This window comes from Spermophilus citellus, assembly GCF_964194105.1.
Source record: "Spermophilus citellus genome assembly, chromosome: 2".
In the NCBI taxonomy this organism is placed as follows: Eukaryota; Metazoa; Chordata; class Mammalia; order Rodentia; family Sciuridae; genus Spermophilus; species Spermophilus citellus.
In genome coordinates, this window is record NC_138183.1 from 212503985 (window position 1) to 212530913 (window position 26929).

The 26929-nt window shown below is 38.5% G+C and overlaps 1 protein-coding gene across 1 annotated transcript in view; it reads left to right on the forward strand.

The window, feature by feature from the left end:
- Positions 1-6887: 6887 nt before the first annotated feature.
- The window catches only part of LOC308641789 (mas-related G-protein coupled receptor member X2-like), a gene marked incomplete at both ends in the record, with an annotated part of 68137 nt that continues 48095 nt past the window's right edge, over positions 6888-26929 (forward strand). Inside the window, one exon of the mRNA XM_081280387.1 lies at positions 6888-7015. Within this exon, the coding sequence (XP_081136513.1) occupies positions 6888-7015 (128 nt within the window). The remainder of the gene's footprint in view (positions 7016-26929) is intronic.

Below are 26929 nucleotides of genomic sequence, written 5' to 3' on the forward strand. Positions count from 1 at the left end.
GCCCCTCAGCAGGCCGCTGGGCGTGTTCTGCTGGTGGGTCACAGGTCCGCCTACCTTGCAGGCGCGTGGGGCAGCTCTGCCACTCCGGGGTTCCTGGGCCTGTTCTGCCGGTGGGTGACAGGTCCGCCCACCTTGCAGGCGCGGGGGGCAGCTCTGCCCTTCCGCAGGCCACTGGGCCTGTTCTGCCGGTGGGTCGCAGGTCTGCCTACCTTGTAGGCGTGGTTGGCAGCTCTGCCCCTCCGCGGGCCACTGGGCCTGTTCTGTTGGTGGTCACAGTTCCGCCTACCTTGCAGGCGCGGGGGAGGGGGTGGCTCTACGACACAAAAATTTTAAGTGGAATTAGTCACTGGGAAACGACACAAAAATTTTAAGTGAAATTAGTCACTGGGAAACACATATGGAATGAAATGAAGCAAATGCATTCCTCATGAACCCTTCTGTGAAAAAGAGATGAGTAGTAATGGTGACAGTTGTGTCTCCATCTCAAGGATGGCTGATGTCTGGCCTTACTGAGCAAGGAGAAGGATTTAAGGCCAGAGTTAGGGGCAGAATTAGGGCTGAACTAAACTTCCAGTGCTTTTGAGAAGTAAAAAGAAAGTTTGAGAAAGGAAAGAGAGAGAGAGAGGAAGGGAGAGATTTGGAAATGAGGCTGAGTTTGGTCAGATATTGAAATATCTAAGGGGGGTTAGTAAGTGACTTGCTGTGACATGTGTAACAAAAAAAAAACCTATTCATTATCCTCCCCCACTGATTCTAAAGAGTTTTCTTTGTAAATTTAAGCATTCTTTTGGTAAAGTGCTTGAGGGCAGAATATTTTGGATGCTCATTGATAAAGGAATTTGGGTGAAAAGAAAAATACTTATACATAATTCGGGTAGAAAACAAGAAACTACACAGAAATAGGTAAAATGTAGTACTGATTGATTAATATGTGATATATCTTTTGATCCTGCAAATAACCATACCTCCTTTTCTTGGAGGAAGAACATTGAGTGTTTTGCCCTAGGCTTGATACAAAACAGTGACAGAGCCAGCATTTGCACCCCCAGATCTGCACCTATGTTGCTTCCTTCTCTAACCCAGAAGGACCCCTGCATGTGAGGTACATATGGAAAGAAATGGAAGATAAAAGCTTGTATTCTCAGAGATTGTGAAGTAGCAATTTGTACTTTTTTATAATAGAATATGCAAAATTTTGAAACAACAAGGAAAATAAATCCATGAAACACAGAACACAGAAGAAGTAGGTAGAGGACAATGGATAACGACTCCAGCCCAGCACTTCTACCTGGCTCCACCAGACAGTGAGCAACCAGTTCACACAGGAAATGAGGATCTGAGGAAAAGATGGCAGGAGGCCCTGGGCATTAAGGGCCAAATGAACAAGTTATAGTCTCTCTTAGCGACTGTCTAGGAATTGTATCCTTAGGTGGGCTGATAAGGATATAGAGGAGAACCACAACCTCTATCATAGTTCCTCAGTATTCCATTATCTTTTTGGTAATGGCACTAAACACAATTTGAACTCTATTTTTAAGTCCATATATGTTTTCTTTTGTCTCTTTTATCAAATTCAAAACTCCAAAATTTCTAGACTTGCTGGTTTTTGTCATTGTTGTTCACTTTTGTATCCCCAGCATCTAGCACAAGTCTTTCAGAGACCAATTATTGTAACATCCACATTTATCACAGGAAGGACCTGAAACATAATAAGCACAAAAGTTATTTTAATCACATGGTAAAGAGCAAGTCCAATACCAGCCCTGATCTCAAACCCTCTCCAATTCTTTCTCACTCTTCCCTATCTCATTATTCACTATGTTAGGAACTCCCAAGAAACTATTTCTTGAATAATGGAATATTAAAATGCAAAGGAAAAGCTAGGCACAGTGCCATATGCCTGTAATCCCAGTGGCTCAGGGGGCCGAGACAGGAGGATCAGGAGTTCAAAGCCAGCCTCAGCAAAAAGTGAGGCATTAAGCAACTCAGTGAGACCCTGTCACTAAATAAAATCAAAATAGGTCTGGGGATATGGCTCAGTATTTGAGTGCCCCTGAGGTCAATCCCTGGTACCAAAAAATAAATAAAATGCAAGGGGAATCATAGTTTAGCAACTGTTATTGCTCCGTCTATACTTCTCCTTTCTCATGTAAGTGGGAGAGCTTTAGACCAGAGAAAGGACCCTAACCTCAACCGTCCTTGATGGTGTTGGCACCATGTGACTAGGCACTAGCCAGTGGAAGATGAATAGAAGTGTCCCAACTCTTGGATTGTGCTATCTCTGCTCCTTTTTCTCCAATGTGGAGCTCTGTGTGGCTGAAAGCCAGGTATGATCAAGAGGATGAAAGGACATGCCTAGGAATGATGAGGTTACCAAACTGAAAAGACCTTTGGTGTTGAACATCTTCAAAAACCCACTCCCAGTATAATAAAATTTCTGGTTTTAGTAACTATGATCTTGGTTAAATACTAGCAATTGTAATAAATTTAAAATACTTATAAATATCCATATACCTTCTACTTTTTAAAACTACATACCATTCTTTTGTATTTTGTTGTTTTTGTTTATTTGTATGTTTTTTATTGGAGCATTATAGCTATACATAATATTGGGGTTCATTTTCACAATGATAAAAGCATGGAATATAGTTCATTCAAATTCAGTTCCTTGTACTTATACTTTCCCTCCCCTCCTATCTTTTTAAAACAGAAAAGAGCTCATGCATTCAGGTGCTTATACCCAGTTGGCTTCTATTCATATAGCCTCCTTTTTTGATAGCTTCTTCTTCCTTAGTTATTGTTTCTGAAATTCGCTTTACCTATGCTTTAAAAACCAACAACTTTGAGGAACTAATTTGGATTTCTCTTGAGCAATACTTGTTGATTTTTCTCTCCTCTCCATGTGTAGTTGACTCTGAATACTGGTGATAATTCTGAGGGTCTGGCTAAGGACAAGGACTTGGGCACAGACCAGATCAAAATCATAATCCTGGAACCTTTTCCTCAATCTTTACTTTTTTGTTTTTGGATCTGTGAAATTGGAATAATAAAAAATAATAATAAATAGTTACTTCATTGGGCTTAGAAGAGGAATAAAAGAGGTTATACTCAAGAAGTACTCAAGTCATAGTAAGTTACTGCTCCTTCCCAATCTGGAAATCCCAGGAGCATCTCTTTTTACCCTATGGCTCCTAAGTTTAGAAATAGGTATTTTTCTTGTTCCCATCCACTTTCTAAAGAATAATTTTAAAAATGCTTTAGTCAGGAATGTAGACTCCATCCAAAGTCATTCATGGGAGATAATAGGAGGATTTATGTTTACACCTTATCATTTAAAAATCCATCTTAAGTGCTTCGATGCTTCAATATTTTGTAAGTTCCATTATCATTTCTCTCTTTCCTTTATTAAGTGTTTTAATCTTTTCAAAAATGCAAGAAATTAGCTGGGTCTACCACGCGTCCTGCGCAGTGGTTTCATTAATGAGGTTCTGGCATTAAGTTAGTTAGAAGAGATCAAAATAAAACACACAGACAGTACCTTATTTTACATTGCTAGGTCCGAGACGGCTCGCCTCCCTGATTCCCGCCTCCAGCCGCCCAGCAGGGCAGCGAGGATTACTCTGGGCTAGCAGGAGAGAGAGAGAGCGAACACGCCGGGGAGTAGCCTTTTATTTGGGGGACAAGAGATTCAGGGGAGAATTCCATCCAATGAACGTTGAGGGGGGGCTGCACTCCAAGGTCAGGGTCAGTGATTGGGTCTCCAGGGTCAGTGGTCACGCACACCCCCACACGGATGGGCTCTCTCATCAGGAAAGGGTCGGGATAGCTCCGACACAGCCAGAGCGCCTCAGGCCCTTAACGGGAGTCACCCAATCACGTGTCAGAATGGCTCCCTACAGCTGGGTGTGGTTTAGACTTGTAATCCTAGCTTCTCAGAAAGCTGAGATAGGAGGGTCACAAGTTTGAGACCAGCTTCAGCAATATAGTGAGACTCCAACTTATTGAATTAAAAGGTCAGGACGCAGCTCAGTGGTACAGCACTGGGGGTTGGTTCAACCCCCCAATCCTGTTAAAAAATGCTACAAATTCAGTTCAGCTCTGAATATTCTCCTAAAACAGGACCTTGGATACTCACTAAAGCTATATACCAGTCCTTCATGAGATGGAGTCAATAACAATGACCATCATTAGTCATCTCTGCAAGCATCAGGAATTCTTTCAAACACACCAGTTTTCCACAGAAGGAGCCAGGAGGAATGAAATTTTTTCCATTTCTTGACCTGTGTGTTTTCTGGTGACTAACTTCACTTAAAAATGTTCTATATCTTCTAACACATTTTCAACTGCTTTTAGGATCCCTATTCATTCATCCACTACAAAGTTCTTGAACCCTCACTGTGACCCTTAGATGGAGAAAGGTAATGGGGATATGTAATAGACAAGAAGAAAGGGCTTCCTGTCCTCATAAAGCTGATCCTCCAACTCACTTGTAGTGCAGGAAGTTTGGCCATCCTCACACCAGTCTTAGCCAGAGGTCACATTCCCTTTATGATTCTCAATCATGATCTCCTTTCTCCTTGTTGGATGGACCACTCCTGGTCACTGAGGGCCATCATTCATTGGGACTCTGGCTTCCCATTCCCTGACTCTGAGAGGAAATCTGGTCCAGGACAGAAATCATGCTGAGCCCGAAGTCATATGTCTGTCCTGCATGGCCTGCCCAGACTTGTTTTCTGCCTCCAGAAGATATAGCATGACATGGACAGTGAGGGGGCAGGAATTGGGACCGTTGACCTTTCCAATGTCAGTAGAGGACCAACGTTGAAGTACAGATAGCCCAGGCTTTAGTCAGTAAGAACTGGGTTTGAATCCAGATTCCAGGACTCCCTGGGCTTTGATTCCTTACCCTCTGCAAGCCTTTGTTCCCTTCCCTGTGAAATAGGGACAGTTCCTCCCACATAGCAGGTTGGTCTTGAGTGAGAATCAAAGCTCAAGCAGCAGTTGCTCACATCTTGTTTGTGTCTCCAGGTGCACCAGTGGAGAGTTTTAGCATAGATCCAATGGCACCACCCTGAAGGACAGACAACACACCAGTGAATGGAAGTGACCAGTTTGTGACAAGGAGACCCTGATCCTAGGCTTATTGGCCCTCATCACTGTCCTGGTTGCTGTGGTGGGAAACATGGTTGTGCTTCATCTTCTGAGCTTCTGCCTGGGGAAGAATGCCTTCTCCATCTACATCACCAACCTGTCTGGAGCTGACTTCCTCTGCTTCCAGGTTATAGATTACCTGGAGTAACTCACTGACTTCTTTCATTCCATCTCACCTTCATCCTAGCTTCTTTACCACTGTGTTGACTTTTGCCTACCTCCATGACCAAACTCAGCCTCATTTTCAAATCTCTCCCTTCCTCTCTGTCTCATTCTCTCTCTCTCCTTTCTCAAACTTTCTAATTACTTCTCAAAAGCACTGGAAGTTCAGTTCATCTCTGAATCCAGTCTCTAAACTCTTGATTTAAATCCTTCTCCATGCTCAGTAAATCCAGACATTAGCCTTCCTTGAGATGGAGAAAACAACAGTCACCATAATTACTCTTCTCTTTCCATGGGGCATTCTTTCCAATACATCTATGTTTTTTCAAAGAAGGGTTCATGAGGAATGCATTTGCATCATTTCATTCCATATGTGTTTCCTAGTGACTAATTCCACTTAAAAATTTTGTGTCACACTTAACCCAAATTTCAAGCCTGCTTATGTTTCCTATTTGTTAATTAATTCACCTGTGGATTAAAGACAACTTGACTACTCAACTCTGTCCTCCTCAAGACACTGGGCACTGGGAAACAGCATGGACTAGGGAAAAAAGTGTTCCCTGTCCTCATAAAACTGACTCACTGAAATATTTCTTTCCCTAGAGACCTGACTGTTCCTACACCCCCCGCCCATGCAAGAGGTCATATTTCCTTCATGACTCTGAGAGACATCCTTTATCCCTTATAGAATGATCATTCTGAGCCACTAAGGGTGGCCATTTGCAATTACTGGTCCTCTGAATTCTTGCTCCTGAAAGGAAACTGCTGTGCAGAGGAATTCTGGGGTGACCCCATTTCTGTCCCACACAGTTTGTCCCAGGCTTTCTTCCTCCTGCTCTGGGGGTCATGACAGAGCCTAGGATATTCAATGAGAGTGTTGGCGTCATAGAACGTTCCCATGTCAGTACCAGATCCATGTTCCAGGAGAGAGAGATCATGTTTTAGAATCAGAAAGCACTGGGTTTTATGGAAGTTTCAGAATCCCCTGACTTCATTAATGACTTAAGCTCTCAAAGCTTTTGTATCCTTCCCTGATACAGAGGGCCAGTACCTCCCACATAGCAGGGTGCTCTTTAGAATCCCAGTGCAGGATGGAAGGTGCTGAAGTCTTATTTGTGTTTGCAGGGGCACTGCAAATACAGTGGTGGAGGGTTCCTGAAAATGCAGCCAATTTCCCCACATTGGTGAACTAATTTCACAACAATGAATGAAAATGAGGAAGACAGTCCTTTATATTTTCACAAGAAGACCCTGATTGTGAAGTTGCTGCCAATCATTACTACCTTGGTTATGCTGGTAGAAAATGTGACAGTGCTCTGTTTCCACATCAGCAGGAACAACACCTCTCTCTACATCCTAAACCTGGCTGCTATGGACTTTTTTCCTTTGCTTCCACATTATAGATATCATGTTGTATTTTACCATCATCTTTTATTCTGTCTTCATCCCCACATACAGCTTCTTTGCCCTTCCGTGGATCTTGCCTACATTGCAGGCTTGAGCATGCTCAGTGCCATTAGCACTGAGCACTCTCTGTCAGTCCTGTAGCCTATCCTCACTGGCTCCTTTACACAATGACTTCAGCAATGGCTGACTCACCAGCTGATTCTCCAGTGGGCTTTGCAAGACTCTCCAAGGAAGATGAATGTGGAAACAGCTGTTCTCAGGAAGTCCTAGAGATATCAGGTGGCAGAGTGAAGTGGTGATGAAGAATCTCTGCTTTGACCAGACAGATTGGCTCTGAGACCCAATTTCTCCCACACCATCCATGTTGGGACATTTTCTTAACTTCTCACATCCTTAACTTCTGATCTTAAAACAGTTAAGAGAATAATCGCCCTGAAATAAATGACTCAATGAATGAATAAACCTGATGCCTTTTTTGTAGTTGAAAATAGTGGTTAATTAGTATGTCGAGTTTTAAATTTGTACACAATTCTGAACATATAAACCAAAAATCTAAGAAGCCATCCATTGTGATTCTTTTACAATAGTTACTCTAGCGACTTTCCAGCTTCAAATATGGAGACTAATTTTCCATATGTCCCATTATCTTCTAGTGTTCATAAGTTGTAACAAAGTCCCACTAGTGCACAATTTTATGTAATATATACATATACTCAAATTTTATTTGTAACACATTAGCAAAATTCTTAGAAAAAGTTTACTACTGTGACGAAAGATGTTATAGAGTCCACATAGTTCTGAAAGGGCAAGGATCAAGGAAACAAATATCACAAAAATGATATGGAAATAGAAGTGATTTAAAATGTTCAAGCATAGTAAATGCCTGACTGTGACTCCAAATTGTCTATTAGAATGCTTTGTATTATAGGATACAAAACTGACCCCTCCACTTCAGGAATATTAGGCTGACACTAAAGACATTCAAAGTCTCCTATAATTCATATCCCCCTAAAATGAATAACCAGTCAATGATTTCAACTCTTCAAAAAAATCATTTACACTTGGGAAATGGGAGAAGAAAACATGGGATTACTTCCTAAAAAATATTGTTAGAATCCACTACAGCAAACTTATCGAACCACCCACTGATCTCCCGAACGGATGAATGGATTAAGAACATGTGATATACATATATAAATATATATATATATATATATATATATATATATATATATGATATATATAAACATATGTTTATATATCATATATATGCACAATGGAGTTTTACTCAGTCTTAAAGAATAATGAAATTATGGCATTTTCTGGTAAATGGATGGAACTGGAGAATATCAATAATAAGTGAAATAAACCAGTGGCAGAAAGTCAAGGGTCTAAAGTGTGTGTGTGTGTGTGTGTGTGTGTGTGTGTGTGTGTGTAAACTAGAGTGAAGTAAAGAACATGTGTGTGTGGGGACACACAAAAACAGGGGAGATCAGTGGAAGGGGACTGGGGGGTAGGAAAGACAGGAAAAGGAAGAAAATGTGGAATGAAAGTGATAATATTATGTTATGTCCATAGGTAAATATATCAGTGAATTCTACCTTATGTTTATCTATAAAGCACCACTTTTTAAAAAATAAATAAATAGATGGCAGATCAGTAAAATAGAGAAAGGAGATTTGGGGGAAGGAGGAGGGGAGGAATAGAGGAAGCACTGGGGACTTAAATAGAGCAAGTTATATTCCATGTATGATTATTTTAAAATGAACCCCACTCTTATGCATAACTATAATGCACTATTAGAAACATTTTTAAAAAATATTTCTACAGCTACAAGAAATTTTCTTTTATGAAATATTTGATAAGATTATTTTAACGGATTATTCAAGAAGGGAGAGAAGGACCACTGATAAGAAATAGTACATGGTGTTATCAGCTTGGCTTCTTTCTCTTTTGCTTGGTCAGAAGGCTGGACTTTCCTAAGTTTTAGTTTCTCTGTTTACTTCAGGCAAACCTTCTTTTGTTTCTTGCTAACCCACTTCTGCCTGTTTTCCCTTCACTCCCCTTTCTCTTTGCCTGTATCATTTTATTGAAAGTGTGTCCTTGGGTTTGGGTTGTGGCTCAGTGGTGGAGCACTTGCCTAGCATGCATGAGGCACTGAGTTAGGTTCTTACCACCACATATAAGCAAATAAAAGTCCATCAACAACTGAAAAAAAATTAAAAACGTGTATCCTTTCCTGCTGCCCTTTTGGCTTCCTTTCCATTTTTCAGGGGCATGTTCAACCGACAACCTTGCTGATCTCCTCTTGGGCTCTCCCTTCCTCACTCCTTGGCCTGAATTGTCCTTCCTTTTGCACATCTTTGTGGTGGGGAGAATATGTGCCAGACGTCAGTAGGCCACCGTGTGCCTATAGCCTTGGCAGAGCTGGGCATCTGGCAGATGGTGCTCCTCCCTCTGTTGGAGCTGAGACCTCTCCAGGATACATTTAAAGTCTATCCTGGGCTAAATCTCCACTTAGCAGATTAGAATCATCATCATTACATTTATTGCTTTCATTATCTTCAAGCATTTCAAACATGGGAAATATGGTTTTATACCCAGATGAATATGGGGGGAGAGGGAGGGAGAAATAGATTTGGAAATGAGGTTGAGTTTGGTCATGGAAATATCTAAGTGACTTGCTGTGAGATGTGTAACAAAAAAACCCTATTCATTAAACTCTCTAACTGATTCTAAGGACTTTGGGTGAAAAAAAAATACTTATGCACACAATTCAGATGGAAAACAAGGAACTACAGAAAAATGGCAGCTATTATGAATACAAAAAACAATAAGTTTTGGTGAGGATGTTGGGTAAAGGTACATTCATACACTGATGGTGGGACTGCAAACTGGTGCAGCCAATATGGAAAGCAGTATGGAGAATCCTTGATAAATTGGGAATGGAACACCATTTGACCCAGCTATCCCACTCCTCAGTCTGTACCCAAAGGACTTAAAAACATCATACTACAGGGACACAGCCACATCAATGTTTATAGCAGCACAATTCACAATAGCTAAACTGTGGAATTAACCTAAATGCCCTTAAATAGATGAATGAATAAAAACAAATGTGGCATATGTACACAATTGAATATTACTCAGCAATAAAAAGGAATAAAATCAGGGCATTTGAAGGTAAATGGATGGAGTTAGAAATGATAATGCTAAGTGAAGTTAACCAATCCCCCCAGAAAACAAATGCCAAATATTTTCTTTTATATAAGGAGGCTGATTCATAGTGGGGTAGGGAGGTGGAGTATGGAAGGAATAGATGAACTCTACATAGGGCAGAGGGGTGGGAGGGGAAGAGAAGGTGCATGGGGTTAGAAATGATGGTGGAATGTGATGGACATCATTATCCAATGTACATGTATGAAGACACAAATTGGTGTGAATATACTTTGTTTAAAACCAGAGATATGAAACATTTGTGCCCTATATGTGTAATATTAATTGTAATGCATTCTGCTATAATATGTAAATAAAAATTAATTAAAAATAAAATCTACTAAGAAATGCAAAAAAAGGAAAAGAAAAGAAAATGGGGGCTGGAGAATGTGACTCTGAGATACAATGTTTTCTCACTATTATGTTTGAAGCTCTGGATTCAATTCCCTGTGCTAAAAAAGAAAAGAAAGCAATTTTAATAATTAAAATGTACTAAATTCTTATGTGCCCAATGCTAGTTTGAGCATTTCATGTAGTAACTTGTTTAATCTTCAAGATAATCTTGTGACTATCATTACCCTCATTTAGCAGTTGAGGAAACTGAAAGAAAGATTAGATAATTCATGGAAAGTTAATATAGTTAATAAATGATCAGGATTAGAACTCAGACAATGTAATTTCAGAGCTCCAATTGAATCACAATCATCAACACTAAAATCCTTGAAAGTACAATTTTATAATAAAAAATTTGGAAATACATTTTATTTTCTTCAATTATGAAACTTTGTTCTGGGTATTAATTTTTGGTTCTTTTGGAATATAAATACATAAGTATTATGCAAGAGTGGCCCTTATTCTTGTCAATAATAAGTTATGTATTTGTATAATATATGTAATGCACACACAAACTATACATTTATTTATTATGTCTGTTTTTGCCTATGGGTCAATATTTCATAGCATATGTTTATGGCTACGAAAGTATTTTGCATGACTGTAAATACCACCCTTTTGTTGAAAACCTACTTTTGCACATGAGTGTTTCCCTGGGGAGTCCTTTTTCATGCTGTGAAAATCAGTTTCTTATTTTGGAAGTGATATTTGGTATACATAAAAATTTAAAATCTAGAAACAAATTGTGCATTTGGAGCAATTGTGCTTAGAGAAACAGATTACTGTCACATTGCTGACAGAGGAAGGATCAAGAGGTAGAAGTGCAGAGAGAACCCATAAGCAGGGAGGGAAGGCTTTGAAAGTCTCTGGAGAGTTTCTGTAGGAGTCAGAGCTGGAGTCCTAGTAGCTGAACTTCCCTGAAATTTCTCTTGTATCCACAATATGCATCAGTCCAACTTGAGTTAACACAATGGACAGATGCCCTATTATATGCAAGTTCTTGTGAGAGAAACTGAATATGTAAGAATGAAGGCAGTGGGCACCTGCTTCTTTGGTGACAGGGTTGTAAAAAAGGAAAAGGAAGTGGGAAGAAAAGGGGATTGTTGGAGATAATTGATCCCTGGACCACTGATGACTATGAAAAAAACAGGTCCTTGGAGTTGAGACAGCTATACCTATTATGACTAGAGGTGAAGCAAAGGATGTTAATAAGTTTTGTTTGTAACTATCGCAATATACATTGTAAATATAGCCACAATAAAACTGTGGCCAATTATCACCTCTTTTATGATTTAAGGGTGTCCAGGAATACCTATAAGCTCTCTGACCACGAACCCAGTAACCCTGGCATTCTGGCCACAGGAAATCCTCACATGGGACCTTTTCTGATGATCTTCCAGGTGTTCTCAGCTTTGATTTTGATGATTCAGCTCATTGTCTTCTGTGGTTGGGTGAAGATGACAGTTGGGTTGGATGATATATATCACATAAAAGATTATTCATACATAATGATGATATATGTATAAAGATATATAATGTAAGAACATTACATATAATTTATTTATTTATATCTTACATTATTCTAAGATGAATTTAAAGAAATTTATAATAAAGACAATTTTAAAAACTTAAGTTATCAAGTAAATCTCTGTGAAATAAATTTTTTAAAAGCACCAGGTGAAAAAATATTTCTATAAAACATTTAGTTGGACAAGAAAATTTTCTCCAATTCTTCTAGAGACCAATGCAGAAGAAAATAGTTTGCAGGCTCTATTTGGAATATAGTTTGGTCAGGGAGACTGAAAGTGGATGATTAGTCCATCCATCCACCCCATATGCATTTGTAAGCACCTATTTGTTGTATACAAGCCGGGTGCTGGGGATATGTATCTGTATGAGGCATGATTTTTGCTCTTAATCACATATACTCTGCCACAGATGGGAAAGGAGCTCTAAGAGAGACTTGTATGAAGAAGAGGACACAGGAAAGGCAGGCAGCCTTTTTTGACTGCAGATCCGAGAACCAGTGGCATCTTTGTTCTTTGCAGCTTCCTAGTACGTCCTTATTTCATGACCTCAGGTCCCAGCAGTGAAGCCCGGAGACTCAGAGTCAGAGGAGGGGCAGATACACTCTGAGCATCTGGAGAGCTGGAGGTGGGGGGGGGGGGCTTTTTCTCTTTGGCACATATAGAGAGATGTCACTTAGAAACTACTACTTGGGAGAGCAAAGGCAAAGTCAACAGAGCTGTGGGTGTCCTGGGTCTGGTGAGGGGGTTGTTCACCCCTGGCCTGGTAGGTTTACAAGCATCCCTGAATAGGTAGAATGGCTTTTAGGTCTGAGGGGAAATGCCAACAGCCAGACTGGCTCTGAAGACAGTGAGTTACAGATAGTTCAAGGTCAAAAACATCAGCTTGGAGTCAGAAAGGACTGAGTGAGGCTCTATACTGACTAAGCTATAAGGGGCAGGTAACACAACTTTAGAAGACTCAGTTTCCTCACCTATGCAATAGAAAAAGTATCAACCAGTGAATGATAGTGAAAGTATTTCATAGTAGTAGGTACTGTTGGTGCCCACACCCATATTATTTTTAACATTTCCCTCAACACAGCAATGCTTCCATTCTCAGTCTCTCTCTCTCTCTCTCTCTCTCTCTCTCTCTCTCTCTCTCTCTCTCTCTCTCTCTCTCTCTCTCTCTCTCTCTCTCTCTCTCTCTCTCTTCTCTCTCTCTCTCTCTCTCTCACACACACACACACACAGTCTAGGGGACTGAGGTTTGTTGGGGTTCGAGTGTGCAGAGTTTAGCTCCCTCAGGCCTGACAGGTTGCAAGAGCTGTGGTTGTGATTTAGGTCAGCTGAGGCAAACCTCAGTTAGGAGGAGGAAAAGTTCTCTTCCCCTTATCGCAAGTCACAAGTTCTGCAAGGTTTGGCCAAGAGGAAGAAGCTTCCTGCATACTTGTCCTGGGAAGGGTACATTCTAAAGAAACAAATGCATCCTCAGAGGATTAGATAATGTCTACAAAGAACTTTGGGAGGGTACTTATCATATGAACAGGAACGATCTGAATTTAGCTCTGTGTACCCACTGAGGCATGATATTTGGGCAATGTGGGTAAAGTGTTAATTGCTTGCTTTGTTAGAAGAAGAATATAAAAGGAACTTGCAAATAAATCTCAGCATGCAGTCGCAACTGCTGCCTTTGCTCTGTCTGCATCCCTTGTGTCCCGGTTATTTCGCGACCCTTACCCAGGGACCTGAACGCACTAGACGTTCACAGAGGTTCATGGAGGTATGGAGTATAAATCCTCTAGCACTTTTAACCATCACTTCATCTCCAGTATTCCTCCATGGGTTGAACCACAGTGGCTCTCTGTGGGACCTGGATTAATACCCCATCTTTCCTTGGCTTTATTCTCAAAATCCTAGCCTTCTACTCTTCTGCTCATTTTCCCTCAGGGAAAAAATATTAAAAATTGCTTTCATAATATGCCATAACCTAGTTCCAAATTCTGGGCAATGTGTGTGTGTTTCTGTGTGTGTGTGAGTTACTGAGGATCAAATCCAAGAGCACTCTACCTCTGAGCTATATCCTCAGTAACCCCTGCTTTTTTTTAACACTGAACTCACAAAGTTGCCCAGGTGAGCTTCAAAGTTAGGATCCTCCTGCTTCAGCCTCCCAATTCATTGGGATTATAAGTAAGTGCTACTGCTACTGTGTCTGGCAATCCATTTGTTTGTTTGTTTGTTAAATTTTAGCACATCTGAAATTGGGATGCATCTTGTAACACATAACATCTTAAAACTTAAAGTATTGTTTTCTTCATGTATATCAAATAATGGTGTGTCCAGGGGTGAGCTGGAAATGTTTAAGGACTGGCTCTCCAAAATCTGTTTTGGTACATGTGCTGATTTTTATAGTATAAAACTTGCATCAATTGTAAGCTATCATGATGCTGTCAGTTGACTTGCAAAGTTCCTGAAAATACAACAATTGGCTCTTGTGAGCTGGTGTGAACCAAGCATAGCAAGCCACTGAGAATTTCTTTTAATTATTTACATTTTAGATATGAAAAAATGCAGTAAATTACAGCATGTGTGTATAACATATAGGATGATACTTGTAAATGATTAACTATCAATAAATGAAAATTAATGCTATCATGATCATGTTAATAAAGCCATCATGCAACAAATATTTATTGACTTCCTATATACTGTTATCTATTCCTGCATGACAAATTAAGACAAATTTAAGGTGTAAAATACCATACACTTATTGTCTCATGGTTTCTGTAGGTTAGGAATCTAATCTTGGCTTAGCCAAGTCCAAAGACTCAGGGTTTCTAGCAAGGTTGCAATAATGGTATTTGCTGGGACAGGGATTTCATCTTAAATCTCAACTCATGACAAATTCATTTTCAAACTTGCCAGAAGGATTCAATTCCATTTGTGCTGTTTGTTGGTCTAAGTGTCTCAGTTCCTAGTTGGCAATTGACTGGAAGTTGCGCTCAGTTCCTTGAGAAATATGTCTCCCCAAAACAGTGACTGAAATTGCAATCTCTTATAAGCAAAGCTTAGAAGTTGCATCCTTTCAACATACAGGTATTATATTGGCTAGGAGCAAGTTATTCAAGGGGAGATAATCATACCAGGTAGAGATCACTGAAGGTCATCTTAGAAGATACCTGTCATTTAAAAATGTCTTACAGGAGACTCAAAGACAAAAACCCTTCCTTTCATGAATAACATATGTCTTAGAGGCAGATTACCAAAAATAACTTCCAAATAAGTAGGAGATTTTCCAATACCTTTGAGGAGGCAACATTAGGGAGAAACTGGGCATAATAGAGATGTGGTGACCCACAGCCACATCAGTACAATTCACAATAGCTACACTGAGGAACCAACCTAGATGCCCTTCAGTGGATGAATGGATTAGAAAATGTGGCATATATACACAAAGGAATTTTACTCAGCAATAAAAGAGAATAAAAATCATGGCATTTGCAGGTAAATGAATGGCGTTGGAGAAGATAATGCTAAGTGAAATTAACCAATCTCAAAAAAAAAAAAAAAACAAATGCCAAATGTTTTCTCTGATATAAGGAGTCCGACTCATAGGGGGAGCATAGGAGGAATAAATGAACTCTAGATAGGGCAGAGGGGTGGGAGGGGAAGGGAGGAGGCATGGGGTTAGAAATGATGGTGGAATGTGATGGACATCATTATCCAAAGTACATGTATGAAGACACAAATTGGTGTCAATGTACTTTATATACAACCAGGTCATTAACCTTCTGGCTGAGTGTCAACCAGAGATATAAAAAATTGTGCTGAATACATGTAATAAGAATTTTAATGCATCTTTCTACATTTATTTTTTTAAGAAACTAATTTTTTTAAAAAAGAGAGAGACGTGTTCACCCAGGCCATGCAGGAAGTAAGTGAGAGGGAGAGGGTAAAAAAAAACATGGTAAGCTGTGTCTTGCATACAAGACAACATGAGCAGTAGGGAACTTGGAGTCAAATTTATATAGGTTTATATTTTTTCTGATAATTATCAGCCAAAAGATTTAGACAATCTTTCTTATTTTGATGAGACTGTTTTCTTTTGGCTAAAATATATTATGGTCCCCGCCTCTCAGTATTCTGGAGGCTGTAAGATAATAGATAGTGAACACCTGCTCAGTAAATACTCATCATTGATTGAAGGAGTGAATGAATGATTCGCCCCATAAGCTCTCCAGATGAATATTTGTAAAGGCAGATAAATACTGGATAAAAGTTTTTGTACAAAATAAAACCAAGAGAATTATACCTGAAAGGTGTTCTGTTTTCGGTTGCAGGAGAGTCATAAAATTAATTTCATTTTTTAAGTTCCTATGAAATATTAAGTGTACCCTCCAAAATTCCCTTGGTAATCCAACAAAAGAATGTTATTACTTTTGCCTACCTTACCAATGAGGGCAGAAAATCTCAAAAAGTCTCAGTCACTTGCTTCAGGCCACACAGCCATAGGTTGCCTGTGACAGAGATCATTCTTGCAGCCTACAATCATGATGAAAGACAATAGCCTGGCAGCTGCGAGTGGAAACAGAGTAGTTTTGTCAAAGCCTTATTCCCAGAGAGTGCTCCTAGTTTGACCTGTCTCGTGGTTTCTTGAAAGAGTTTACTTGCACAGCTATTTGTATTCAACCCAATATGGAGATAATTTAGTGCAAAAAGTCTTTTCCTCAGGGAGGGAAAGGTTTGTTAAAAGGAATTCAAGATGATAAACAACTTATTAGTATTTGGGCTTTGTGAGGCAGTGGATTACACTATGGACAATAATCTAACCAAAATAGTAAAGGAAAAGTTTGTTAACAAGATGTCCAAGGGGGCTTTTATAAGCTCCAACATCTTCCTAGAAATCTTCCACCTGCATGCACAAAGTTGTGCATTCTCAAATTTTGTGCATGCCCAGGACTGATCTGAGAAGGCCCTCAGCTGTTGATTCTGGCTTGAGGCTCAGCACAAGTGAGAGTGACTCCACCTTAGGGGTCATTAATCTTCTGGCTGAGTGTCAAGATGAGAACAATCTACACAGAATCTCTCAGCAATGACCTGGAGACTTGTGTGTTTCAGGCATTTAGAGATCTCAGTTCCATTGAAAATTAATCATTAAATTAACAGAACAGAGATTTCTGCAGCTATACACAACAAAGAATACAGAATTCATTGAATTAATTCAGGAAATTGGCTAAGTAAAACTAACAACAAACACTGAGGAAGGGAATCTGATTGCCACATTGTACTATTAAAAAATGTCAAGTTTTCAACCTAAAAAGTTATTAGACATGCAAGAATAAAGAAAGTATAGCCCATATATAAGATGAAAGTCCTTAATAATATCTATCCCCAAGAGGTCCAGATGTTGAAATTTAGAGGAAAATTTTAAATATACTATAGGAAAAGAAAGATTTAAATCAGATATATTCAAAGAACTAAAGGGAAATATGGGGAAAATATCTCAGCACATAGAAAATATCAATAAAGAGATAAAAATGGTATTTTTAAAACTCTGCAGTAATCATGGATTAAAGATAAAGCTAAAATGAAAAATGTACTGGAGGAACTCAATAGAAGATGTGAGTAGGCAGAAGAAATAACTTGCAAAATTCAAAATATGGCCATTGAGATGCTGCAGTCTGAATAAAAGAAATGAAAGAGAACAAAGAAAAATTAGAGCCTGAGACTGTGTGACACTGTCAAGTGTAAGTATAAATGGAAGTCCTAGAAAGAAAGGAAGAACAGAAAGGATATTTGAAGTTATAATGACTGGAATCTTCCCAGTTTTGATGAAAATATTACTCTACATATATGAAACCCCCAACTGAATCTAAATAAATAAAACCCAAAGTGATCCAAAACTCCACATATCATGATCAAACTTTTAAAGCCATGTATATGAGAACTTTAAAAGTCAAAAGAGCAGTGACTCTTCACAGGCAGGGGATCTTTAATGAGATTAATAATGATGCCTGTGCCAACATGCTGGAGAATTCAGCTTACATTTTCATTTAGCACTTGAACATTTTCTGATCTTTGATCTGCTTTGAGTTGACTTTTGTGCTCAATGAGAGATGGGGTCAAGTTTCATTTTTCTACTTATGGATAACCAGTTTTTCTGGCATCATACGTTTAAAAGGCAATCTTTCTCCCAAGGTGTTTTTGGCACCATTGTCAAGTATCAAGATGACTGGGTCTGTGTCTTCTATTCTATTCCATTGGTGTTCATGTCTGTTTTAATGTCAATACCATGCTGTTTTTGTTACTATAACTCTGTAATATGATTTGAGATCTGGTATTGTGCTGCTTTCCACTTAGTGTTCTTGCTCAAGATTTTTTTGACTACTCTGGGTATCTTATTCTTCCAAACAAATTTTAGGTCCTGTTTTTTTTTTCTAGTTCTGTGAAGAATGTTGCTGGTATTTTGATGGGGATTACATTCAATCTGTACAACACTTTTGTTAGTATGGCCATTTTGACAATATTAATTCTGTCTATCCAAGAACATGGGAGATCTTTTCAACTTCCAAGGTCTTCTTTAATTTCTTTCTTTAGTGTTCAATATTTTTATTGTAGAGGTCTTTCACCTATTTAGTTAGATTTATTCCTGAGTTTTGTTTTGTTTTGAGGTTATTGTGAATAGGATAGTTTTCATGATTTCTTTCTTGGCAAATTCATTATTGGAGGATAGAAAAGTGATGAATTGAGTTTTTCTGCTGCTACATTGATGAATTAATTTATCAGCTCTAGAAGTCTTCTAGTGGATTATTGGTGCAGATACCAACTTCCTTAACAAAACTAAAACACAAGAAGTAAAACTCAGGTTTAATAAGTAAAACATCATCAAATTTATAACTTTCACAGGAAAAGAAAGAATTAAGAACATGAACAGAGATCCCAGAGAATGGAGATCTTTATCAACTGCTGCTCTAACAGGGAATTAATATCCAGAATATATTAAAACTGTGGTCCTAAGCTGTTACTTCTTGCTGACATTAAGCTCTGCACAAGTGAGACGTGAAGGCTAAGGCAGAGTCTTTAACCTTCTGGCTGAGAATCATTTAAAAATAATATACATTTCAGGAAATGTGGTATATGTGCATAAGGGAGTTTATTGAACCCTAAAAGAAGAAATTGTGATATTTGCTGGTTAATGGTTGGAACTAGAAAACGTCATGCTAAGTGAAATAAGGCAGACTGAAAAAATCAAGGACTGCTAGAGATGTTGAATATTTTTTCATGTATTTGATGATTGATTGTATTTCTTCTTCTGTGAAGTGTCTGTTAAGTTCATTAGCTCATTTATTAATTAGGTTATTTGGGTTTGGGTGTTAAGTTTTAGAGATCTTTATGTATCCTGGAGATTAATGCTCTATCTGAAGGCTTTCTCTTTACATTATTGATTGTTTTCTTTGCTGAGAAGAAGCTTTTCAGTTTGAATCCACCCCATTTAATGTCCAAGGTCTCTAGCAATTAGAGAAATGTAAATCAAAACTACTCTAAGATTCCATCTCACTTCAGTCAGAATGGCAATTATCAAGAATACAAACAACAATAAAAAAAACTGTGCTCTATATGTGTAATAAGAATTGCAATGCATTCCACTGCTGTCATGGATTAAAAAAAATAAAATCAATAAAAGATTAAAAACAAGAATACAAACAGCAATAAATGTTGGCAAGGATGTGGGGGGAAATTTACACTCATACATTGTTGGTGGAACTTCAAATTGGTGCAACCATTATGTAAAGTAGTATGGAGATTCCCCAGAAAACTTGAAATAGAACCTCCATTTGGCCCAATTACCCATTCTTTATTTATACCCAAAGGACTTAAAATCAGCATACTACAATGATGCAGCCACATCAATGTTCATAGCTCCTCAGCTCACAATAACTAAACTATAGAACCAACTTATGTGTCCTTTAACAGATTAATGGATGAAAAATTTATGGTCTATATACGGAGCTACAAGCTGTTCCTGGGAATTCCAGAGAAGAGTATGCTTTTAGAAAGTACTCCCAGGGGATTCAGCTATTGTTCTGCTGCCCTCTCATCATTGAAACCTGCAGTCTCCAGAGATGCCCCTGGCTATACCTTTGTCCCCTCAGCCAGCTTGGAAGGTTCCTGTGTATAAGATCACCAACAAGCTGTGTTCCTTCCCCAGGTTATTTTGCAGGGAATGTCCTAGGATTCTCCTGTGTTCTCTTCTGTTCTGCACTTTTTTTTTTTTTTTTTTTTTTTTTTACCATGGAGTGTATCCATCCTGCTGACTGTGGCCTGAAGTCACCTCACAGGGTCATCCAGCTATATTCCCTGCATCTATGGCAGTGGCAAGCAGGAAAAGGGTTCCCCCCTAGGACCAGTGTAGTTGATGGAATATTACTTTAAAGAAACATTAAAGAATGATAAAATTATGGCATTTGTCAGTAAATGGATGGAGTTTGAGAATATCATGCTAAGTTAAATAAGGTAACCCCTTATTTAACTTAGCATGATATTAGCATTGGTGAAGATAATACAAAAAAAAAAGACTGAATGTTTTCTGTAATATGTGGATGCTAATTCACAATAAGTAGGGTAGTGTTAGGGAAGAATAGAGGTAGTTTGGATTAGGCAGAGGGGAGTGTAGGGAGGGAAGGGGTTTTGGGGGTAGGAATGATAGTAGAATGAGTTGGAAATTATTACCTTTATGTGCATATATGACTACATGACCAGTGTGATTCTACATCATTGTACAACCAGAAGAATAAAAAATTATACTATTTATGTATGATGTGTCCAAGTGCATTCTACTGTCCTAACTAATTAGAAAAAAATTTAAATAATCAAAAATTGAAAATTTTCTCTTATATATAGAAGCTAGACCAAAATCAGGGGAAAGTTGGGGGGGATCCTGAAAAGAGATCAGTGAAGCAGAGAAAGAAGATTGAGGGGAAGAGAGGACAGACTAGAAAAGCCAGAACAGTGGAATTCCAGAAATTGACCACATTATGCTGTGTACATATGAATATGCCACAGTAAATTTCACCTTTCTGTATATTAATAAAGCTCTAATTTTTTTTAAAAAAAATATGTAAATAAATAGAAGGAAACCAGTGGAGTAGAGGAAAGGGAACAAGGAGAGGGAGGAGGGGATTAAAAGAGGAAACACTGGGGACTGAAGTGGAGCAAATTATATTCTATGATTGTAAGATTATGTCAAAATAAACTACAATACTAGAATGCACTAATAAAAACATAAGAATAAAAAAGATTCAAAACGATTTTTCATCAGAAACCCTGTGAGCAGAATGCAATGGAGTGAATTCGAAGTCTGAAAGAAAAGACTGTCAACCAAGAATTCCATACATAGGCATACTCCTCTTCAAACATGAAGGAGAAATTAAGACATTGCCAGGTAACTAAACTAGAGAATCTATCATTACTTTCCCATCTCACAAAAAAACACTAAAGAGAGTCTTTCAGTCTGACCCATGATGAAAAAAAGAACATTGGTGAAGATAATACATAGATATAAAATACGGAATAGATATATTTTTGTAATTCTTTTAGCCTATTTATCTAATTATTTGCATTACATAAAATAATACATAACATTATGTGAAAAAATAAAAACTAAAAATGACTCACTAAAAAATCTGTTTTACACAAAAGAAAGTAGTGATGGAAGAAGAAAAGAATTTAAAAAAACATGTAGACAACAAATAGCAAATTGGAAGACATAAATTCTATCAATAACTACAAAAAAACTTAATCTCTCACCCTGCACACACACACAAAAAAAAAAAACCACAAAGTGAATCAAAGACCTAGGCACTAGAACAGAGACTCTGAGCCTAATAGAAGAAAAAGTAGGATCAAATCTCCACCATGTCAGCTTGGGACCTGACTTCCTTAACCAGATTCCTAAAGCGTAAGAAATAAAATCAAGAATAAATAAATGGTATGGAGTCAAACTAGAAAGCTTCTCCTCAGCAAAGGGAAGATAAAGTCTACAGAATGGGACAAAATCTTTAAAACATGCACCTCAGATATAGCACTAATTTCCAGGATATATAAAGAACTCAAAAACTTAATACCAAAAAAAGCAAATAACCCAATCAATAAATGGGCTAAGGAGCTGAACAGACACTTCACAGAAGAAAAAATACAACTGATCAACAAACTTAAAAAAATGTTCATCATCTCTAGTGATTAGAGAAATGCAAATGAAAACTACTCTAAGATTTCATCTGACTCCAGACAGAATGGTAATTTTCAACTACACAAGCAACAATAGTGTTGGCAAGGATATACAGGGAAAGGTACACACATACATTGCTGGTGGGACTGCAAATGGTGCAACCACTATTGAAATCACTATGGAGATTCCTCAGAAAACTTGGAATGTAGCCACCATTTGACCCTGTTGTCCTACTCCTCTGTTTGTACTGAAAGGGTTTAAAATCAGCATATTACAAATGCACAGCCACATCAATATTTATAGTAGCTCAATTCACAATAGCTAAACTATGGAACCAAACTTGATGTCATTCAACAGGTGAACGGCTAAAGAAAATGTGGTACATATACACAATGGAATGAATATTATTCAGCCTCAAAGAAGAATGTAATTATGCTATTGGCAGATAAATGGATGGTGCTAAAGAATATCCTGCTACATGAAATAAGCCAAATCCCCCAAACCAATGGCTGAATGTTTTCTATGATAAGTGTATGTTAATCCATAATAAGGGATAGGGGTGAGGAAGAGTGAAGAAAATTTGGATTGTGCATAGGGGAGTGTGGGAGTGGGAAAGTCAGTGGAATGAGATGAATGTTATTACACTATGTACATGTATGATTACACTATTGGTGTGACTCTGCACCATGTTCAGCCAAAGGAAGAAGAAATTGTGTTCCATTTGTGTACAATGTGTCAAGATGCATTCCACTGTCATGTATACTAATTAGAACAAAATTAAAAATAAAATTAAAAAAAAGAAAAATCATTCCCCCCTCCGAAAGTGATTACATGTTTTATGCTCTTCACCAGTGAGTGGAAAACACGCAATATATCAAGTTAAAGAAATATTTTACGGGCTGGGGATGTGGCTCAAGCGGTAGCGCGCTCGCCTGGCATGCGTGCGGCCCAGGTTCGATCCTCAGGACCACATACCAACAAAAGATGTTGTGTCCGCAGAGAACTAAAAAATAAATATTAAAAATTCTCTCTCTCTCTCTCTCTCTACTCTCTCACTCTCTCTTTAAAAAAAAGAAATATTTTACATTTTCTTCTTTAAAAAAATCATGTAAGAAGGATGTAGACTCAGCTTGGCTGGGTGGTGCATACCTGTAATCAGAGAGGCTCAGGAGTCTGAGGCAGATGTACCACGAGTTCAAAGCCAACCTTAGCAAAAATGAGTTGCTAAGCAACTCAGTAAGACCCTGTCTCTAAAAAAATTATTTTAAAAAAGGCTCAGTGGTTAAATGCCCTGAGGTCTATCCCCAGTACCCCCCACACCATAAAAAAGTACATAGACTGTGGATAGTATGATCTCTGCTACAATGACTCTACTCTGCTCTTGTAATGCACCCAAACATGCATTCATACAAACTAAGCTGCCATAGACTATAGATAGTTAAATGAATGGAAATTGTTTCTATTTCTTCTATGTTACCTAATTATGGTTACCTCATCTAAATTGGTTATCTAATTAGGTTCTATCCCTAGGTTATTTAATTATCTAGGTTATCTAATTTTGACTATAAAATTTTTCATAATAGTCTCTTTTTAAATTTCTATTTATTTATTATAATGTGTCTTTTGTGTCTTCTCTGCTTTTTCTTAGATAAGTATCGGAGTTTGGTTACTTTTCTTTATAGTTTCAAATAAACAACTCTTGTATTATTAATCTTTCCCATGTTTTTTTCTAGAGTCTATTCTATTTATTTCTGTGTTTTAATTATTGTCTTCCTTATTCTAATTTTGGGTTTAGTTTGTGCTTGTGTATCTAGTTCATTGAGATGCAACATGAAATTGTTTGATATTTTTTTTCCTTTGTGTGGCTCTGAGGATTGAACCCAGGGCCTCACACATGCTACGAAAACACTACCACTGAGCTACGTACTGATGTCATATTTTTTTTTATGTAGGCAGCTCAATTTGGACGCAACATGAGGCTCGTGAAAGGAAGAACTAGGAAATAAGATTCAAAATACTTCCTGGAACTTGACAAACTGAAAATGAATCATCAACCAGATACCTGAGTTGAAGTTGGTGCTGAAGCCCTTTTCTTTTATAAGAAGTCAATAAGTGGTGTCTAATGCTGAGAACTTGTGAACTTAAATCTTCTATTTACAGTGATAAAAAAGTAAATAAAATTAATAATGGAAACTATAAAAGGTGATTCCTTCTGGGGAGTGGAATGAGAGGTTCTTTTCCTTTGTAGATCATGTAGTTTTGTGAAGAAAATCTATGTGAATGTTACTTCTATGAGAAAAGAAAGAAAATCCAACAAAACAAAATAAAAGACAGGGTGGGCCTGGCCATGGATAGTATTGAATGCTTAGGAAGAGAGGGTGTACTTCCCTTTGGATGCAGAGCCTGTTGGTATGTGCTCACATTATATGACTCTGAAGGATCCAAAGCAGTGACTGTCCACAGGAAGGGAGATGCAGGGTGGGGATGGGTGGAGGCCAAGGTTGATTGACATCTTTCAGATTTTTCACCTCCAATGAATTTAATTTTGGGAAGAAAACCAAAGAGACTGTGTGGCATGTGACAAACTCTCCTCAGATACCACTTCTCCTGGAATCTCCAGAAAACACCAGGAATGTAAAAACTAACCTCTGATCTCTGTCAATATCCAAATACTTCTTCTCATTAAGCAGTCTGCTCATCTCTGGTGAAAAGGACAGAGGAAATCCCTTTGTGAAGGATTTTCTCTTGCTTTCAAAGCCAGTTCTTCTATCAGTTCACATCTGTAGGGTTCCAAGTTGGGGTGGGGTGTATAAGACATCATGTGTTCACTTTTTCTTTACTCTTTTAGGCAGCAGCTTTGGTCATGGAAGTATATTCAGTTGGTTCTTCAGAGGGCCCTGGAGGAAATGCAGGGATTGAAGATGGTAGTGGGTGCTGACTTGGAAACAGGAGAAGTGGGCATCACCATGAATACTACTTAGGCTGTGAACATTGAGTTTGGAGGGATGTCAGACTGAGAATTGCTTTGCAGAATACTGGCTCAGTTGCTTGCGATTCAATTTCTTTTTCTCTCAGAGCCTTTCTTTTCTGTATTACAAGTGTTGGATGATATTATTTTGTCAGTCTTAAGATTTGTGTTAAAGCCAAATTTAGTTGTTAACATTAATCAGTGGTGAGCATGGTAGCAATAATGAAGTGGTGGGACAAATGATGTCCTTGATGATGATGGCCCCCTTGGGCAGGTAAAACATTCTGAGAAGGAACACTGCTTCCTTGTGGCAATTCCAAAATCCCATGGCTCCAAACTCAGAAGTTTCAAACCTGCTTTATTAGTCAGACTTGAGCTGAAAAGATAGGAGTCTCTTTCTAGGGTAATATTCCTCAGATTATCTATGGAAATAGCAAGTACTTAATTATGGGGTGCAGCTGCCCCTAATTCAGTGTCACAGTAAGCAAGGTAGAAGCACATGTTTATTACCTCTCTAGAATATGAGAAATTTGGAAATATGACATATATATATATAGCCTCCAATTCAGGCATCTTTACTACCTCAGGATAACATTAGTCTAATATTTATAAAATTGTGGAAGTTTTCTAGGCAGGGTCTGAAGGACTATGCAGTTCCCAGGATGGGAGAGCAGAGACCTCATGTGTGCCACATGGGTGTCATGTCATGGAAGTCAATTTATACATAGTGACAGGTATTTTTCAGCAGGATGAATCTGCATACTATTGTGAGGATTCACATGATCCTGAATCTTAGAAAATTTTGAGGTCTTTCTTCTTGTGCAACATGATGGAAAAAAAAAAAAGAAAACCAGTCATAGCTCTGTCATTGTGGTTGTGTTGGTGGAAATGTAAAGTGAGGACGTACGCTGATCTGTTAGACCCTCTGCTTGTGAGAACCTCCAGAGACCTGCAAGGAATAGAAGGAGGCATCCTGTGTGTGACTGCAACCCTCATCACCAGTACCTTCCTTCTTTCCACACGTTCACTGCTATGTGTACCTTGGGTTGTCCAGCAAGAATTCATCTATGAAAGCAGAAGAATGGTACAGTGGTTATGAAAATCATCCTGATTTTTCATGCTAATTATTAGAAACCCACAGTCTCGCTCACTCACCTGGGTGGACTGGTTCCAGAGTTTGACATCACCTTATTTATTATTCTATTAGGAAAGCATTTGGTATTTTTGATAAATGTAAAAATAAAGTCCAGTGAGTGTTGGGGTCCGCAAATCAAGTCAAGATGGCGCCTGGCAGTTTGCCAGGAGGAGTGGTTTGTGAAGCAAGCCTCCGAGCCATTAAGTTGATGGAGATTCCTTATTGGCTGATTGCCGAAACTGGACGATGCTAATTGAGTCAAGCTGTGTGTAACCAGTTAGGTATATATACCTCTGCTGTTTTGCAATAAGGCGGCTCCTACTACCTTGGGTGCCTGCTACCTTGAGTTCCCGCTCAGTTCCTGCTGAGTTTCCCCGCAATAAAGCAGTTCCCGCTTCAACCTTCAAGTTGCTTGTCACCTCCCGGTTATTCTGCCCAACCAGACTTCAGCAAGTAAGTATTATATTACCTCTGACATTCAACATTCTTGCTCCTACTTACTTCTATTCTCATTAGTACTACTCCCATTTCCCACTTTCTGGCATTATCCTCAGGACTCCACCCATGGTAGACATGGTTAATAGGTTACAGACCTGGTTTTCTCACTGAAAAGTAGTGGCTTGAAAATACTTCTGAAGGCAAGATTCTGGTCCTGACTCTCCCAGTCATCTGGAACTGGCACAAAAGCGGAAAGCTCCCTGTTGCCTAATGCTTTCTAAATACTCTCTATGCCTCTGCAAGTAATTACCATGAGTCTGGATTGC